The sequence below is a fragment of the Lactuca virosa genome, chromosome 6 (genome assembly GCF_052849685.1).
Source record: "Lactuca virosa cultivar CGN04683 chromosome 6, Lactuca_virosa_CGN04683_v6, whole genome shotgun sequence".
Taxonomy (NCBI): Eukaryota; Viridiplantae; Streptophyta; class Magnoliopsida; order Asterales; family Asteraceae; genus Lactuca; species Lactuca virosa.
In genome coordinates, this window is record NC_136431.1 from 222917862 (window position 1) to 222938534 (window position 20673).

General features: G+C 32.1%; 3 protein-coding genes and 1 pseudogene across 3 annotated transcripts; 2 read left to right on the forward strand and 2 right to left on the reverse strand.

Moving 5' to 3' along the window:
• Positions 1-1455: 1455 nt before the first annotated feature.
• Positions 1456-2300, reverse strand: LOC145122332 (large ribosomal RNA subunit accumulation protein YCED homolog 1, chloroplastic-like; annotated as a pseudogene).
• Positions 2301-11514: 9214 nt separating this feature from the next.
• Positions 11515-16114, forward strand: ALDH3H1 (aldehyde dehydrogenase 3H1). The gene is made up of 11 exons (XM_079055011.1): positions 11515-11626; positions 11708-11954; positions 13101-13169; positions 13264-13360; positions 13499-13705; positions 13782-13897; positions 14498-14602; positions 15019-15191; positions 15284-15374; positions 15458-15607; positions 15690-16114. Exons 2-11 carry the CDS (start codon positions 11727-11729, stop codon positions 15921-15923), a joined length of 1470 nt encoding a protein of 489 aa, XP_078911137.1. The 5' UTR covers positions 11515-11626; positions 11708-11726; the 3' UTR covers positions 15924-16114.
• LOC145119367 (uncharacterized) lies at positions 16006-17675 on the reverse strand. Its single transcript, XM_079055012.1, has 3 exons — positions 17502-17675; positions 16734-17011; positions 16006-16622 (listed from the first exon to the last, which is right to left on the reverse strand). Exons 1-3 carry the CDS (start codon positions 17616-17618, stop codon positions 16175-16177), a joined length of 843 nt encoding a protein of 280 aa, XP_078911138.1. The 5' UTR covers positions 17619-17675; the 3' UTR covers positions 16006-16174.
• An 826-nt stretch (positions 17676-18501) lies between these two features.
• LOC145121201 (bax inhibitor 1-like) lies at positions 18502-20673 on the forward strand. Its single transcript, XM_079056984.1, has 6 exons — positions 18502-18627; positions 19468-19611; positions 19714-19805; positions 19937-20123; positions 20222-20294; positions 20389-20673. Exons 1-6 carry the CDS (start codon positions 18547-18549, stop codon positions 20412-20414), a joined length of 603 nt encoding a protein of 200 aa, XP_078913110.1. The 5' UTR covers positions 18502-18546; the 3' UTR covers positions 20415-20673.

Genomic DNA, 20673 nt, shown 5'->3' on the forward strand with positions numbered 1-20673 from the left:
AATGTTAATATTGTTGTTCAAAAGGTACAACCATTGATTAACATCTAGGCCTAGGCCCTGTTTTATTTGTTACCCATGACATAACATAAAAAAAGACGTGAATGCCCTCCTCATCCTCATCATTGAAAATAGCCCTAGAAAGCTTTTCCAGTTATGTTTTGTCCCGTGTAACCCTTAATGCTCTATATTTTTCGTATGTTTTTTGATTTGTGAATTAACATTACTTTTTTTTTTCAGTTTCTTACAACAAATTTTACATTTATGTTATTCCATTATGATGGAAAAGTGGATGGGTGGCGTGATCTTGAGTGGAATGACAAGGTCATACATATTGTAGCCCACAACCAAACAAAATGGTGAGCTCATATCTGTTTGTTAAGGTTAAGGACATGATATAACAGAAAAAAGTTGCAATCTTTTGTAATATTATTTACTACTTTCATCCTTCTGCGCAAAAGACATAAATGCCCATCCTCCTGACTAAAAACAACACTAGAAAGATATGAAAGAGAATTCGTAATAGTATTATTATTTAGTGAGTTACAAGCAAATGTCATTATGAGAGAAAATCCGTGATAGTATTTAGAAATGACAACTGAAAATCATTGCCTACAATATCAAGAGATTAATAAGAAAAAATGAAAGTAGGATGCTCTAATAAATAAATAAATAAATTGTTAGAGCCCCCTTCAATAAGAGGTCCAGCTATTTTGCATTCCTCGGAACAAATTATCAAGCTAGTGTATTTTTTGAATCCAAGAAGGAGTTCGATATCCGTCTAAAAAAAAATAGAAGAGAGCCATACCTCTATCTCCAACAGACATTCATTATGGCAAGGCGTACTGATTCGATCACTTCCTGTAAAGACATTTTCAAGATAGGATTTTTGGTTGTAAATCAATGTGAGTAGCCCTAAATTGGTTGTCTTAATATATTAGTTGTTTTATACCGAATGTAAATTAGTTGTCTTATTTTAATTTTTGATTTTGTAAATAAACATGTCCACATTAGACGTTTAAAGAATTAAATAATTAAATGCTATTAAAGTTTCTTTTTGTTTCCAACTATACAACGCCAAATTCGCTACATGTTTTAATAGAATATTTATTCTATCTTATAAATAGATATTTTATACATTTAAATATTAAATAGTTAAATACGTATAAGATATCTATTTATAAGATACAATTAGGTATATCATAACCAATTCAAACAATTTTATGTAATAATAAAAACAAATAAATATGCAAATTTGTTAAAGAAAATCTTTTCAACACTAAAACAATATATACTTTTTTCAATTAACTGAAAATACAAGATATTACACTTTGTTGCCCGGCTTCCATATCATAGTATTGAAAACACATATCATATTATTCGAAATCATCTCGATGCTAGAAGAGTTAACATTTTTAACGGAATAAACATAAAAATGATAAATACTAAATTTGATTTTTATATAAAATAGAAATTCAACATAGACAAGATTACACGATTGGTCTGTTGACTACAATTACAGCTACTTGTATTCAAATTTTGACCGCATTTGAGACACAAACCTTTACACATCGGATCACATATGGCATTGATCTTTATTTCCAGATGCACCATGTCTCTTACATTCTTTGACATGTCTATCACTTTCTCTTCAGGAGGGAAATACAACCAGTCATCTAAGTCAACAGATGCTAAATCATCATCTTCTTCTTCTTCAGTTCCATTGACCTTACTTTGACCATAAATTACTCCCATGTTTATTGTTTCAGGCTCTTCTATTGGCTCTTCACTTAGTACAATTGAGAAATTAGAGAACACACAATCAGCAGCAGATCCACCATTACTTCAATCAAAGTTTGAACAAACAATTACAAATTATGTCTCTGTACTTTGAAAAGTATTTAAATTATGTCCCTATACCTGTTGCATCCAAGAGTTATGACTGTTCGTATGATCCCATCAAGCTTTAAGTTGTGCTTCTTTCTGGTAACATCCATGGATATCAAGACAGGTGTTCTATGTGGATAATCCTTCACTGACTTTGTGACACGTGATCCCATTAAAGAAGCTCGAGATCTTGAAACATTAGTAGAAAGATGTCCTAATCCTAATCTTTCTAAGGTTGTGCAATACTCAATGTGGTAGATTGAAGGGTTCATTTGGTACAAAATTGCCCCTTCCCAAGGTCAATCCATGGAGTCATCTCCTTCTCCTTGATCTATCCAATCATCTTCCATACTGTTTTCATCACTAAAGAGTTGATAACTGGAGTTCATGGAGGATTCTCTTGCTATGAGTTTCATGGGTATGTGGTTATTAGGAAATAAGCATTTTCGAAGAATGTTGCAGTGGATAGAAAAATGGTTTCAGGCTCCTTGATGACTTCCCTTCAACTACAAGCCAACATACATAACTGATGTACATAATTTCAAAATCTAACTATATTTTAGCAAAAATAGATTGAAATGTAGTCATAGATAGGGGTGAGCGCGGTGCGGTTCGGTGCGGTTATTAGTCAAAACCTCACCACTAACCACAAATGCGGTTAATCCATTTTCAAAACCGCTTGGTGCGGTTATTTTTGCGGTGCGGTTAGGCGGTTATTTTTGCGGTGCGGTTTTGTTTTTTCTGTGCTGCGGTTATTAACCGCATGGATTTGGTGTGGTTATTTTGTGTGGTTTTAACCACAGTTTGGAGCTCAAACGACTTTAAGAGTTCAGACATATTACTTGTAATAATAAAAAAAACCATAAGGTATAAGACAATTAACTTATATCACAAGCAACTAATATCTTAAAAACGTCAAATCAATAGTAATTAACAATGAATATATTAAAATTGTCTAATTTCACCATTTTTCAAAGTTAAACATCACAAAAAACCAACACTTTTGTCTTCTAGTATTTTATCAATCGTTCATCCATGAAACTTGTCTTATTTTTAATATTTAATATATTAATAATTAATAAAAAAATTGTATATACTATATGCGGTGCGGTGCGGTTTTTTTGCGGTTTTTTGAAAACTAATAACCGCACCGCACCGCAAATTTGCGGTTTTTGAAAAACAAAAAACCTCACCATCGGTTTTTATTACGGTTGCGGTTAATCGGTTGCGGTTTATGCGGTTAATTTTAGTTGCGGTGCAGTTTTTGTTCACCCCTAGTCATAGATATCGATGTTGAATATAGAAACTTGCCATTGTCTGTAACCAATCCAATTCGTGTATGTTTGTATCTCTCCAATTCAATAAAGATCATAACCAAATATAAAAACCTAAAATAGAGAACTTTTCTCCTTAAATAAATGTCAAAATAGAGATCATAACCAAATATAAAAACTTACAAAATTAGGGAGAATTTTTTTTTATAAAAATTGCAAAGAAATCTAACAATATAAAATGTCAAATTATTAGCTAATAATCCACAAGGTTTTTACTTGGACACATGAAAAAATGAGACATGTTAGTTGGTACCAATGCTATTTTAAAAAGTTAAGTTTGAATCTATTTTTTCCAAATTTCAAATTTGCATTCATAAATCTGATAACCGTGATATCCCAAAAATTGCATATTTAGCTATGTTGTTATTAATGGTTTAAAGGTAAAAAGACATTGCTATTTCATACCAGTATGCCATAATTCATAATATATATTTTTTCTTTTTTTATTATGTAAATTCAGTATAAAACATTCATAAATGTTTTGTTCTTTTATAATAGTAAAAATACGACAAAATAAAAATATATATACCAACATTCCCAAATTGCCCATGCATTGTACATTTATTTTTACTACACATTTTATAACAACAAATTTGTATTTTTTTTGCTTTGTACCTTTAATCATAAACCCATACATGCATAAAGTTTGATATATATATATATATATATATATATATATATATATATATATATATATATATATATATATATATATATATATATATATATATATATATTATAAAAGTCTCGTTTAAGCATTATACTTAATAAACATTTAACTTCAAACAATCATTATTTTGTCCACAAACAGATAAATGGCTCAAACCACAATTGCTAATTGTAGCAACCCTTCGTCATTGATCATCTACTCTGAAAATGAAGATTTCCTTCATAATTTTGATTTCCATTGGATTGCTGATCTCCAACAAGTACATCAGGTTTATATACATCACTTTCATTTACAATATCTAAATTATGTAAAATTGGTTTTGTATTATTTATATCTTAATCCTTGATTATTATTATTTTATACTAAAATTTAAACTTCCATTAACATTTTTTAGGAAAAAACTTTAATTGTTGTCGGTACGATTAAGTAAGTATGTGCTGAAGGGGAATGGTATTATTTTACTTGTACTAGATGTCAACAGAAAGTCGTAAAACAAATTTTAATCCATGATGATCAGTTTCAAGATAAAGAAGTTTTTTATTCTAACACTTCAAGCTGCATGAACAAAGTCATTTTTGTTGTTCCCAGGTTTTGAAACTTATTTTTATAAATATTATTATATTGTTCTATTAAATTATATAAATTTATATTACTAAATCTGTTTACATCAATGTTTTCAGTTTGAAAATCACCATTATAGTTGAAGATATTACCGGTTCGGTGTCACTTATTTTATATGATTCTGACGCAAAGAAGCTTATAAAAAAACGCACAAGAGTTGGTTATAAGTTTTATGAGGTTATACATATTAACTTCATTTACATAAAACAAATTTATTATTTCGTATATCTATTTTTATAAACGTTCTTTTTTTAGGATGGTAATAACGAAATTTATCCATCTGCTCTGAATATACTATTGGAGAAAAAGATGGCGTTCAAAATTTAAATTTCACATGACAATTTGAAGAACAAAACAGAAGGTTATGCTATCTCAAGGATCACGTCTAACAATACGATCATTGAAGAATTGAAAAAAATATTGAAAATGGATCGGGTAAAATTCTTTACCGTCAATACTACAAACATTATACTTATTATCATTTCAATTTGTATGGCGTAAAAGATTAAATTTTAAGTTTTTCTAATATTATTATCTTATTATTTCTTTCTTTTGCAGTTATCGTTATTGACTTCTGAACTAATTATTGAAATTATTTCACGAACATCATTACAAACATTTGCTACTATACGTTGTACAAATAAATATTATGGAAATCTAACACACAACAACCATGTTCTTCATAACTACAACCGTAGAAATAATGTCGTTTGTGGAATTATCGTTCAACAAAAAAAAACATGGAGAAATATAGAGCGTCAGTTTGTTCCGTCTTCTGCTAACAACAATCTTGACATTGATTGGCTACCACATACTTGTACTATTTTAGCATCATCCTTGTGCGGACTCCTTCTTGTTGAATCCTATGATCCAAATGAATACGTTTCAAAGATTTTATTTGTTATCAAACCAACGACTACAGATTTCAAATGGATACCGTTTCCGACCTCTGAATACACTGTGGTAAAGTTTGCTTTGGTAGTTATCAGTTCGAACCCGTTACATTTCAAGGTCATTCGATTGTCATATACAAAGCCATCGTAAGAGTTTATATGTAGTATATTTTATGTTATTAATTTACTTTATTATTTACTTATATGTTATTTTATTTGTAGTGATATGCTTAAGGAAAAAGTGGACTACGATTACTACAAGATAGAATTGTTTTCATCTACTACATGGCAATGGAGGGAGTTTCAAAATATCCAGTTACCATCATCTGTTTTTCCTGTTTCTGATGAGGCAGTTACAAGTGGCGGTGTCGTTTACTTCTTATTATCTAATGATACCATATTGCGATTTGATATTTATTCAGAAGAACATATACTCATATTTGCACCTTCTATTATTAATGACTTCAAACCGTATGCATCGAGACTGATCAAGTTTCACGGAAAATTGGGATATTTCTCTGTAAGTGGAGATCGTTTGTGGACTATTTGGGTTTTCATTCACAATCGGTAGGTTAAAGTAGATGTTAGTAACTACAATGAAGGTCCACATGAATGGTGGGATTATAGAAACAATACCTTATATTTCTTTAACGAAAATACGATTGAGTATGTGGTTCCGGCACATCCTTCTCAACAAGTTTTTTCAATCCGTTCTGATTTTGATAGAGTGACTATGCCAATTAGATATTAGTGATTATATATATTTTAATTTGCATTCGAACATAGTTGCTTTTTGTAATGAACTATTTAAATATTTTATATTACTTTGTGATTTATTAGTTTTTTTTTATTTATTCTTTTAATTGTTATGAGGTTAAAATAGCTATTGTAATGTATGTTAATGAATTTAAATTAGCTATGGTAATGTACTTTTAATTGTCATGCTTCCTATGATGTAATATATGTTTATAATTCTATGTTTTTTTATACGCTCCCGCGTTTAACGCGGGTCATAATCTAATTAATAAACAAAAAAAAAAAACTATAAAAGTTAAAGGCAGATTTTAATACTTTAATAGGAAGTAAAGGGTATTAAATGAAAAATCTACTATAATAAATAAAAATCATATTGCCACTTGTCATTCTCTCATTCAATTGGCCACATGTCATAATTTTGAGATATATTTATTTTCCACTTGTCATTTACTTCATTATTCATTTCCAATATATCATTAATTTAGTTTCTATAAATTAAACCTACCATAATGACTATTAATTTGAAATTTCAATTTCAAATAAATTTACACTTCAAACCTTTGTATTTAACATTTTGTTATAATAACTCGTTTAGTACACGGGTCTGACAATTAAACACATAATTTTAATTAACTTATTTTTTGCATGTTTTTTTTCTCATAATTTTCACTTATTTCATATTTCAAATTCAAATAAACTTCTCATTTAATCGCTCCTATTTAACATTATGTTTTAATCAACCCATATGATATACGGGTCTCACAACTAATGATAAAATATATTAAAATCAGAGTTGAACGTTAATGACTTTTGTTGTCAAATGTATATAGGATTTTAATCGTGTATTTAGAATAACTCGTCAAGAATCGCATCTTCAAAGTATTAACATTCAAATCATTGTCAATTGTTTATTAAAAAAGTACGGTCTGAATAGATTAAACGCATTAACGCATTATTAGTTGAATAATTTCAAAGAAACATATCTTAATAAATAATCATTGTATCAATACGTATATATAAGTAATATCATACTATCTCTATATAAGGCTGAACGCATAAATGCAAAACCAAATCGGACAAAAGATCGATTTGTCGTATCATTGACGTTGCAATATATATATTTATGTTCTAGAATGTATTATGATAATTGCTATATCTTTAATCTGATCTTTTTTTATTAAATTATAAATATCTATTTGGTTATTTGCTTTAGAGGTGTATATGATTCAATTTTATTTAGCTTTTATTAAAAACTAATGATATTAATACTAGGAATCGTGTAGCGTATGACTAGGCAAACGAGAATATTTGAGACACGGGATGAAATTAAAGATAGACCGGTTACAGATACAAAATGTTTTCTAGCCTAGCGTTATTTGGTATTACCCTCCCTCCTTGAGGTCGAAGGTTCAAGTCCTGAGAAACAGGTAACCAATTACATAGAATTTATAGCGAGAATTAATTTGGTCTACAAGCCAACTAACACAATTAATTTTGCATTTGCTACTCCTATTATAAATCTAAAAAAAAGGCTGAGAAACTATAGAGTCGTAAATAGTCGCCTATTTTGGTTTCACCGTTCCAAAAGTGGAGTCATTACAAAATCTCCAAATCGCCCAAAACACCGTGAGACAAACCGCATGAAGACATTTTCTTGCTTTGGAAGATATCATCCATTGATCTTCTCATGCACACCATTCACTATAATTAATAATTTGAGGCACATCGATCCACCACCATCTTGCAATACGTATCCAAACGTCGTATGTTAAGTTACACATGGAAAAAGTATGGATTTTTGTCTTCCTTATTATGGTCACAAATGTTACCTAAAAGAGAATCAATATCATACCCTTTTTTTATCAAGGTTATGTTTGATTGAAATTTTGTTCAACATATTCTTCCAAGACAAAACATTAACCTTGATGGACATGAAGTTCTTCCTTCTAAACTTCTTCTGACCTAAGGGAAGCATGTTGTCATAATTCCAATGTCTAGCAGAGCTTACCGAATACTAACAACTATGGTCTACCTCCCAACACCTCATGTCTGAATTCTGCGATAAAGTAATATCATGTAATTAAAAGATTATAAATATCGATCTAGTGGTTAAGCTCGAGACTCCTCTCGATTGTCAACGAAGACAAGTAAGACAAATATCTATTAGAAGCCAATCTTCAACAAGCACATGCTTATTATTATCTAAACAGGCCAATCTCAGGAAACGAAACTGCAAAGTACTTTCTCTAAGCCAAACATTGGTCCAAAATCGAGTGAGAGTCCCATCACCCACTTTGCTTAAGCAAAAACTGTGAAGATCCATATTATTCTCATTAAGTTGTTTAGCGGATCTCAAGATATCCATACACAAAGCCCCCAGATGACCCGTTGGAATATAACCATTCCAATGCTCATCTTGGTCATCAATATTTTTAACTACTTGAACCCACAACATATATGATTCTTACAAAAAAAACATCACTTCCATTTAAACAAAATCGCTATATTTAAGGCATAAATGCTTCTGACTCCCAATCCTCCATTATCTTTACTTTCCGTGACTTGTTTCCACTTAACCAAGTAAGCTCCCTTTCTCTTACCTCCACCCCCACATAGAAATTGTTGCTCAAAGATATTCGAGAGTATCAACAATATCCTAAGGATCGTGAAACAAAGTTATAAAGTAAGTCGCAGTGCTTCCAAGAATATACTTTATAATTGTGAGACGACCGCTGATCGAAAGAAGCTTAACTTTTCAATTGGTAAGTCTAGCTAAAAATTTATCAACCTTTGGTTTCCAACTTTCAGTTATAGACATATTCAACCCAACATGATGCCCATGATAAGTAAAAGGAAGACGTAAGGCCTTAAACCTAATATATTCACCATATGCTCAACCTAATTGAGCTCTATACCAATGTCAATCAACTTAGGTTGATTTTAAGCCCTCAAGTTAAGACAAAACATCGCAAAAGACAAATAATATTTTTTCGAATTCTGGATGGACAACTCTCCCATAAAAATGGCATCATCTGTAAAGAAAAGTGAGATAATCTCATGTCTTCTAACCCAAAAACCGCACCTTTAAACACATATTTTTTAGTAGCTTCTTTGACCATCACATGCAAACCTTCCGCAACAAGAATAAAAAAAATTGGAGATAGAGGGTCACATTGTCTAAGACATATGAAACTCTTCGGTAGGAGCTCCATTAACCAACACCGAAGCCATAAAAGAGTAAATATAACCATGGATTCATCCACACCATTTCTCACCAAAACCCATTTTTTTACCCATCATCCCAATAATCCCTACATAAAAAGCCATAAGCTATTTTGTATTAAACTTTAAACACCAAAAGTTGTTTATGATGTTTTTTTTTGCGCCAAGCAATGAGCTCATTCAACATCAAATGTGATACAACATCAACTACTGAACATCAAAAATTTGACGACCTTTTATAAAAGCCAATTGTTTGAAACTAACAATGTGACTAATTTCTTCATGTAATCTATAAGTTAACCATTTGCCAATGATTTTGTATTTGCAAACTATTAGGCTAATGGGTCTACAATCTTTTATTTCCTCCGGCTCTTAAACTTTCAGGAGGAGAGCAATAAAAGATGAGTTGAAACCTCGCGGGAACACACTCAGATTATAAAATTAGGAAATCATTCCCAATCAACCCCCAAAACTTTTTAATGGACTCAAATAAAAATCCATATTAACAATATGATTTGTCTTTCCTACAATCCCAACAATCAACCCCAAAACTCTTTAATGGACTCAATTAAAAATCCATATTGACAATATGATTTATCTTTCTTACAATCCCAAACTGCTTGCTTTATTTCTTCATTTGGAAATGACTCTTCCATTTCACCATTTACTCATGTGATAAACCTTGACTTTGATATATAATTTAATTAAGAAATGTATTTGTATTATTAAAAAAAACTAATGAATATTTAAAATTATAATATGTTAACTGATTATAGTTAATTCGCTATCCTCGTGTTGCTTTGTATGGTTCATTGTAGGCAATTATACTTTAATGATTTGACATTTGTGAAAATAAGAAAGTTGGCAGCATTATGTATTTTTTTGAATAAAAGAAATTTTACTACTATTAGCAAGATAATAGAAAGAAGAGAATATTGAACTAATACAAGTAATAGGTTGTGAAGCCAACGAACTAAATTATTTTTCAACTTAGTGCTCATAGGGCTGTAAATGAATAAAAAAAAAAAACTAACGAATATTTTTGTTCTTGTTCTTAAGATGTTAAACGAATATAAACAAATTCTTCATATGACAACCCATTTGTATGTTTTGGGGTACCGTTGATCATAGATTTTAATCACATTCTTTGGAATGTTTGGGGTACAGTTGATCATAGATTTCAAGCACATTCTTTTCTGATGTTTGGAGGTACCATTGATCACAAATTATAGGTTGATGTCTTCTCTAATATATGTCTTAATGCTATTTAGATGCCGACTGAGGATGATCCTCATCCTGACACTCAACATATGGATAATGCTTGATTATGGGTAGTAATTTGCTATAATGGTCCTCAAAAGGAGAATGTGGCATCCCTTAATCCAATATGAGAGTAATATTATGGGGTCGTCAATACGGTATCAAAACTTGTTGGCTTTGCAACCTTCTATTAAAATTACATTCTTCGCCTTCCAAAGCAATGATCGTGTATTGCGATAATGTCACTGCATTGCGACAATGTCAATGTCGCAATATCTTCACCAAAGAGGTTATCTTCATCTTTATTTCATGAATTACCGTCTTAAATTAAATGTTCATACTATTCCTTGCAATAAAAATAATGAGAAATGTTAGGGATGTTAATGGAAGAGATCAAGTCACATCGAATATATAAACTATACGTAGCTAGAGGGACAAGTGGTTGGTTTAAATCTTGGTATGTGACACATGTTGGGTACAATTATGTTAAAAAGCTATCTAATAAGTAATAACTTATGCCTCACTTTCGACCTACGTGTTCCTAAAATGAATGTGACTTTAGGATTGATTCAATTATTTGGTTCAATTGTACATTTGTATTGACATCAACCAAAGTTGGTAAAAGGACCATTACAAGTTACAACCAAACTTTGAAAATCATTTATCATTTAATAATTCGAAAATCAGATAATTATTAATAGTTTTATGTATATCTTACAAATCTCTCAACTTCTTAACTAAATATCCAAATATAAATTTAATTTAATGTGCTTATTAAAGAAAATATTTTACACTTAATGCTAATCACATTAGAGTTAAAAACCAGTTAATAAAGCGTTACAATCTACCAAAAAAAGCATTTTATATTTTATAATATATACACAAACTGTTAGTTCTTATCGTCAACGCAAAAACCCACCGGCTATCGGCAATCGGCGTCACCATCGATCCTTTTTTCTTATACTTTACGCTTCCTCATTCCGCTGGTAAACTACTATACCTAAACAGTCGTCCTCACGTCACCTCCTTTGGTTTTATCTATATATAACTGCGACGATTCTACTCAGATCGATATTGACCACAACAATGGCTTCCGAAGAACAAGTGAAGAATTCCGCATTCGATACAGAGGCTGCTAACTGTTTAGTCAAGGAGTTGAGAGGCACTGTTGTCGCTGGAAAAACGAAGAGCTACGAATGGAGAGTGAAACAGTTGAAGAGCTTGTTGAAGATGGTGGAAGAGCGCGATAAGCAGATTTGCGATGCTTTATTCTCTGACCTCTCGAAGCCTGAGATGGAAGCTTTCATCCATGAGGTCAATTTTTTTTTAGGTTTTGATTTTATTGATGCTCTACCTGCCTACATATAGGTTTCGATTTCAGTATATTGATTACGTACGGAATTCTTTGGTTGATTGGGAGTGTAATTGATTAGATCTGGTTGTGTAATAAATTCATACATGACATGTGCGTGTGTCTGTGTTCCAGCTAGTATGTACACTCACTTTCTCCTGCAAAAAAGTTCATTCGATTTTCGAGGTTCAAACTACAATTAAATGCAATCCAAAACCAAATTGACCTAAAAACTTTTTGAATTCAATCTTATTTGAGTAGTAGTTTACTAGTTGATTTTACTTGTACAAAAATGGTTTTAACAACTCATTTGTGAGTCAAAATTCAATATGAACTCTTTTATCATGAGTATATTACAGACACACTGATGCTCTGTTTTTCCTCCAGGAATTAATTGCTCAATTCTTTTAGTTGGTGAATACATTAAATGCTGAATTTTGAAGTTCCCTATATTGATGAATTCTTTTGTGTTTTTTTAAAGTAGATATGTCCTTTTTTTGTACTAATTGATTTTGTTATCCATGGTGTAGCAGCTTACTGAGGCTACTATTTGTACAGAACCAAAAGACGCTCATATTTTGCAGATGTGCTATCTCTAACCATCTAATCATTTCTGTATTATTTATGAATAAAAAAATCAGATTTTTTAAATTTGATGGTTTGTTGAAAATATGATTCAGCCTTTGAATTTAACATCTTCTAGAAATCAAAAGGAAATTATTGTTTTGCAACTACTCTTGAACGATTCTTAAACCATAGGCAGGACATCATTTAAGATATGGAGGCCACCTAATATAGTTGTAACAATAATATTAACAGTTGCATTGTTGATTATTTTCAGTCTCAAACCTGTGATGATGGTTATATTCTAATTATTTTATGCAATGTTTCACCTTTTTACCAATATATGAAACAACGTTTCACCTTTTTTTTCTTTTTATCAACTTATGCAACAAAGTTTCATAACACAATTCAATATGAAACTTGCATAGTTGAATATATTGTGGTTGTTATAATATTGGTGTGGTAAAGCTTCTACATATTAATATTATAATTTAAGATATTCTATCCTTTACTGAAATAGATCATTCTATTGCTTTATAATGCAGATTGCTCTGATAAAAAATTCATGCAAGCTGTCACTGAAGAAACTTAAAGAGTGGATGAAACCAGAAAAAGTAACTGTTTTTGGATTTTAAATGGCATAAAACTTTTCATGTACTTTTAAAAGGGAAGTTTATATAATGTATATATCTTGATAATTCTTTGCAGGTGAAAACTACTTTAAGCACTTTTCCTTCATCAGCAGAAATAGTCCCAGAACCTTTGGGGGTTGTTTTGGTCATTTCAGCATGGAACTATCCTTTCTGTATGTTCTTGACTTGGTTTTCTTCCGTATCTGTCACATTTGTTTCATGTCTTTTACACACACCGGACATGATTGGATAAGTTTTCTAGGGGTGTTTTCAATGATGAGGATGAGGGCATTTACGTCTTTTGTTTGCAGTGTTATCTGTTGATCCAGTGATAGGAGCAATTGCAGCTGGGAATGCTGTTGTTCTGAAGCCCTCAGAAATTGCTCCAGCCATGTCTTCATTGCTGAAAAACCTTCTAGAAGAATATCTGGATAATTCGGCTATAAAAGTTGTTGAAGGTGGTGTTCCTGAAACATCTGCACTTCTGGAACAAAAATGGGATAAAATCTTCTATACAGGTCTTTCTATGAGTCTTCCCTTTTAACAGTCTGAATAAATAGTAAATGACCATTTTACCCTTTTGAATCTTTTCAGGGAATGGGAGAATTGGGCGAGTTGTCATGGCTGCTGCTGCAAAACATCTGACACCTGTAGTCTTGGAACTTGGAGGCAAATCTCCTGTTGTGGTTGACTCAAACATTGACTTAACTGTAGGGAACTTTCTTATTTACACTTAAGTCCCCCCATACCTTCTGGGCTTTTTTTTTTGTGGTTAAGTTAAATATCCATTTTTTTTTCTTTTAAATGGGTTGTGCTATAAGTACCCCCTTAACCAATTTTACCCCCCCTAACATCAATCAAATCAACTTTTTACTTTTGATTTGACATTTTTTTTTTCCTTTTTGTTTTTGATTTTTTTTCTTTTTATTTTATATTTTAATATTATTACTATTAAATTCGGATGACATTTTAAAATTCGGTAAACATTATAAATTCGCACGACATTATAAAATTCGAACGACTTTTTTGTCCGTAATTAAAAAATATAAAAAAAATATTTAAAAACCAATTTTATATAGCCGTTTGAATTTATAATGTCTTCCGAATGTTAAAATTTTGTGCGAAATTTATGATAATAATAATAATAATAATAATAATAATAATAATAATAATTAAAAAAGAATTAAAAACAACAAAAAAACAAAATAGGAAAAAAACAAAAAAAAACAACAAAAGACAAAAAATCAAATCAAGGAGGGTGGAATTGGAAAAGAAAGGGGGTACTTATAGAAAACCCCTACTTTTTATAGGTGACAGCAAGGCGTATAATTGGAGGTAAATGGGCATGCAACAATGGACAAGCTTGTGTTGCTCCTGATTACATAATAACAACAAAACAATTTGCTCCCAAGTTGGTACGTATGTTTCTTTAACAACCCTAAATCATTTACAAGGTGGGACCAGGACTCCCTCTCGATACCTCGTTTGTGTAAAAGACGGAAATGCCCTCCTTATCTTCATCATCGAAAATAGCCTTAAAACGCTTGTCTAGTCACGTCCAATCATGTCCCGTGTTACACGGGACAAGACTTGAACAGACATGATTAGACAAGCTTTTTAAGGTTATTTTCGGTGATGAAGATACGGAGGGCATTTTCGTCTTTTACATAGACGAGGTATCGAGAGGGAGTCCCAGTCCCCCACCTTTTTGGGTGCTCCGTTGATATCAGTCTCAGTCTAGTCCCAATCCAATGCATGTCAAACACAGTACAATCTGTCAGACTGACATAACAAACAACGCATTAAAAGCATATTTTAATCATGTGTACAGATAGACTCTATAAAACATGAGTTGGTGAAATTTTATGGGGAGGATCCTCTGAATTCCCCGGATATATCTCGAGTTGTGAACTCCAATCACTTTGCTCGGTTGTCAAAGCTATTGGATGATGATAGGGTTTCTGGAAAGATAGTTCATGGAGGTCAAACAGACAAGAGTAGCCTGTGAGTTTTATTTCATGTTTTCGATACTTTATTTTGTTAAAAATTACTTAATTACCTGATTAAGTCATGATGTTTTTTGTCTGTCGTTTTAGGAAAATTGCTCCAACTATTGTTCTGGATGCGGAGGAAGATTCCCTCATTATGCATGAAGAGATATTCGGTCCTTTACTTCTTGTAGTAACGGTAAAAAAAAATAATTACCAGCCACAGTAAATTCTCACCCGGTTAAAATTTTCGAATAAATTTACTTTCTTACCCTCTGGTAGGTTGAAAAAATTGAAGATGGCATTGACTTTATCAACTCAAGGTCAAAGCCTCTTGCAGCATACATATTTACCAACAACAAGCAACTCAAACAGGATTTTGTCAGCAACATCTCTTCTGGAGCCATAGTCGTTAATGACATTTCCTTACACGTACCACACTACTAGTCATCTTTTACCATTACTTTATGCAAATGACAAAAATGTCCTCATTTTGGGTTTTGTTATTATGCAGCTTATGGTGGACACATTGCCATTTGGTGGAGTGGGGGAAAGTGGCACAGGGGCATACCATGGCAAATTCTCATTTGATGCTTTTACCCATAAAAAAGCAGTTTTACATAGAAGTTTTTTGGGAGATGCTCCAGCAAGATACCCACCATACACAGCTGGCAAGCTTAGGCTTCTGAAAGCTCTTTTAGATGGCAGTATATTTGGCATCATTCGCGCTCTTTTCGGCTTTTCGTAAATGTAAATCCGTAATTTTCACAACCCGTTTGCTTTCATTTCTGTTAAAAAGTTAAAATGTTTCCGTTATCTTTACATTTGTACAACATCGTTACAAACAAAAACATGTGAATTCATCTGTATGATACAAGTTGCACATCTTTAAGCAGAAAGCAGATACAAACAATAAAGCTTACAGGTTTGAAACTGAAACCAGATCGACAAAAAAGACTAATGAGAATGAAAAGGAAATGAACTTAAATCTAAATAGGATTAGCATGAATCTTGTAAGATATTAAAACACTCGGATCGTTGTTCTTCGGTCAAATTCTGTGGAAACTGAACCGAAAACTTGATGTTCAAGTTTCCTCTCTTTCCTTGTTCTTTAAGCAAACACATGCCTTCTCCTTCGATTGTTTTCGTGTAACCCGGGTTAATGACATGATCATCGATGGTCAAACGTGATTCTTGACCACCTAAAAAAGGTATGGTAACTGTACAACCGGTCAATGCATCTACTAAAGGAAGCTCGATGGCTACTTCTAAATCGTCTCCATTTCTTTTAAAAACGGGATGTCGTTTCTCGTCAATCACAAATGTTACATCCGCAATGCAAGTCGGTGAATTTTGGTTTCCCTTTCCCTCCAATGTGATCTTTGTTCCTTTCTTCCATCCCGGTTTTACGTTTATCGTTAGCACTTCATCTTCTTGTATTACTTGCCTAAACAAGATAATGTGACATAAACACTACATCAGTCTCGATATGCCAAATGCAGTACTACCTGTTAGGCTGTGTCATGTATTACTAATCTTGATATAAATACATGCATACCCGTCGTCTGTAACTACGTCTCGTTTGATGTAGACCTTCTTGATGCAACCAAAACACAAGTCTTCGAGGGTGCACTCGAGTCGCTTCACAGTATCGGGAGGCTTTCGAAGCCCGTTAACATCGGAATACAAGATTGTTGAATTGTTCCTTGCCGGGTTGACATTGAACAAGGAGGCTTTAGGTAAAAAACCAGTGCTTGCGGTTCTTGAAAGTCTTGGAACTGAGACTCTAGGTGAGATAAGACTTTCGGTTTCATGAACATCCCTCTCCAAGTCAACCTAAAATGTATTTAACCATATGTAAAATCGTTAATACCATAAATTGGCGAATCTAACAACGTACTTTTATACTTTACTCTTTATCAACATAGACAATATAATTTAGAGCTCTTTCAAAAAAAAAAAAGACAATATAATTTAGAGAAAAGGTATATTTAACCCCATCCACCTTTCACCAACCGTTCGCATTGCCAACATGCTTAGAAATGGTAAATAAAAATAATCCAATGTAAACAAAATGTTAAACCCTAATGTAGTTTTTCTTTTATCCATAATAGCAATACACTTACGATTCCTAACCCACAAATCACAACAAGAATGTGCTTACGTTAACTTGTTTAATTTACCAATAGCTAAAATCGCTATTGTTAATAAAGCAATTAAATTATGGGATTCTTATAACCAAATAAAATTGTAATGATTTTTTAAATGTGTATGTGATACAAGTTATGATCATTAATTTGTTGGGAATTGGAAATGGAAATGGAACCTGGAGATGGTGTTTGTCCTTGCTCTTCACACGTGATTTTTTGCCGAGACGATGTTTGCAGATGAATGATTTGCATGCTTTTCGAACGCCTCCCATTCTCACACACGTCGATCCCATGCATGCAGCATCAGGAATATGATACAATAATTTGTACTTTGACGAGAGCTATATATACCAACTATACCTCAACAATTAATCAATTATGTTGCAACATATCGATGATTTCATCTCTTGTTCTTTTCTTTTATGTCCTTTCCTTAAATTACGCAATCTCAACGCCATGAAATCTTATTCTGAACACACAAAACAAAACCCACTTCTAAATTAACACCCTCATTTTTTTTGCCATTTTGGAAAAAAGAAAATTTCATTGATGTTTTTTGTTTTGTTTTACTTTATTTCAATTTTGTTCGTAAAAGCGACTTTTCATCGAGTTGTAAAATAGTCACTATGTGGTAGATTCCATAAATAAGTATAAATTATATACTATATATCAGAAGGCTGCGTTGGTGGATGTTTCCGGCGATTTACGCCCTCAACTTTTAGAAATGATATTTTCCACCCCTATACCTTTTAAAACACTTTGTAAAATGATATTTTCTACAATCAATTTTTTAAATTGTCACTTTCATCCCTTCAACTTTTTACTTTGTAAAATATCACTTTCATCCCCTCCATTTTCTAAATTTTTGTGTTTATCCTATCTAATTAATTCAAATGGCGTCAAAGACAGACCAGGAGCAGCTCTAAATAACAGATCATGATGGAATGGACTAAACCACAAATTATTTTTTATTATTTTTTTTTTATTTTGGACATTCAAGTTAACCTTTTGGATTTTATCCATAATCTTTTGAATACCACAAGAACCAATTTTGCAGATTTATCTAAATAGTTTGTTGCAAGTTGAATATTTGATAATTAGATTCTATCATGACAAGTCTACCCGATAACAAAACATCTATAAATACGGCACATCGTTTTCCTTCTAAGAGTCATCTTATTCAATACCAAAATCTCTTCACACATCGTAGGTTCAACTTCAATGGAATCCTTGTTGTCGAGTTACGATACTCTCAAGGATTTTCGTCAAATCTCTCCCGAAGTTCAGACTGCTCTAAAACAGGTTTGTAAATTGTAAACTGTATATTCTGTGGAATCTGGCTCATATGGCTTAGTATATAAATCATAAATGTGGTTTTGGATAAAAATTGATCCGTGAAATTTTTATATGATTCTTTTGGTTTAACAATTTCGTCATTCAGATTGCGTTGAGTAATTGAGTCTTTCTGGTTTTGACTACTTGGTTTGCAAAGTGCATGTGGATTGTGGAAGTGTTGGGTTAATCTTGATGGTTCAGGTAGAATACGGGTTACGGGTTTGAATGGGTCAGGTTCTTTATGCACAAGTTTAATAATGAAGACTTAGTCCAAAGAAGGACCTGGTTTGGTGGAGTTTCAATAAACGTTGACTTAGTAGTCCTATCTTTGTGGTTTTAGCTAATAGTTTTCCTTTTTCTTAGCATGATTATTAGTATAAATAGAGTAGGGTTTATCTTCTGGCAGGAGTTGGACTTTGTGTGTATTTTTTCTGTTTTCTATGAATGAGCAATACACAGAAAATTGTGCCATCTTGAGATTGCATGTTCTTTCTTGTACTGTGAATATTAGTGCATGTTTGATCTTGTGTAGAGCATGTTCCAACAGGAAGTATTTCTGCGTTTTGTAATAAATATATATATATATATATATATATATATATATATATATATATATATATATATATATCAAATCACATGTCTCCAGTCTTTGGCACTACGTTGTTTTCTAAAGTCACAATGCTGTTCGTTTTGTGGTGCTACAAACTAATGATGATAAAAACAATCAAATAAAATCTTGCTTATACAGGGATTTTTATGTATATAATATATGATAATTAACATATAATTCCTATAATGTGATTGCAGGGATATGCGAAAGTATGTTGCTTCTTAATAGCAGATGCACTCGGGTTTTATCTCCATATCCTATTGGACAATGGATATTTTCTCACCACCTTGGCAACATTTGAATGTATGCTTTGGTTGATCGCCACTCCTCCATGGGAAGAGGTAGTTGTCTAGTTATCTTCTACCTTATATACCCAATGATTTCTTGAAATCTTATTAATCTTAATTATTCCTTATATATTCTTCATGGGATTCTTATTCCAGCACAAAAGGTTAATGACATATTACCTATTTTGCATTCTCTACGGAGCCTCCTCTGTTTCTGTAGTCAAATTATTCAAAGATTTTGACACACGGTTGGTTCTTTTCCTTGTTGTTAATTATTATATATATATATATATATATATATATATATATATATATATATATATATTACTCAACTTACCCCGTTAATGTTTCTTGAAGTATATTTCTATTGGTTTTGCAGCATGTGGGTGAGCGAATACATAGGAGCTGCCATCGCATTTGCTTGTTTCTCAGGCGCTGCCATGGTAGCAAGGCGTAGAGAGTTTCTTTATCTTGGAGCTCTTCTTTCCTCTGGTGTTTCAATCTTCTTCTGGTCACATTTTGCTTCAAAAATCTTTGGTGGTGTCACTGCTTATTTCCAATCTGAGGTAAATACTTAACTCCTGATTCATTCTTTTTTTCATTTTCTCTCTCCATCTTTTTCAACCATTTGTGTTAATTGTATGTGTTTGATTCACATTTGCAGCTTTACTTTGGGTTAATGGTGGTTGTTGGTTGCATGGTTGTTGCAACTCAGGTGCTCATCCCAAAGACTTGGAGTATGTGAAGCATCCCCTCAAACTTTTTTTCTGATTTAGAATGCTGTTTTTGTTCCCTCACATTTTATACTGATTTTATTGCTTTTTTTATCAGTATGTGATGCAGTTGAACAATTCTGATGGAAGGGAACATAGGAAGAAGAAGAGGAGGAGGGGGATTATGGACAAAAACCGCATTCAACTACAAATAAAGCTCGGTGTAATTTATACTTTCGTGTGGTACATGTTTTTTTTTAACATCAGTCGTGCGTGTGTTCTATGTCACTTAGAGACTTAATATGATATCGGGTTTTACAGTGAGTTTTTGTCATAAAAGCTTTTTGGCCTCTTGATCATCTGGTGTGAAAAGGGCTTTTTATATGGGATAATCATAACCTAA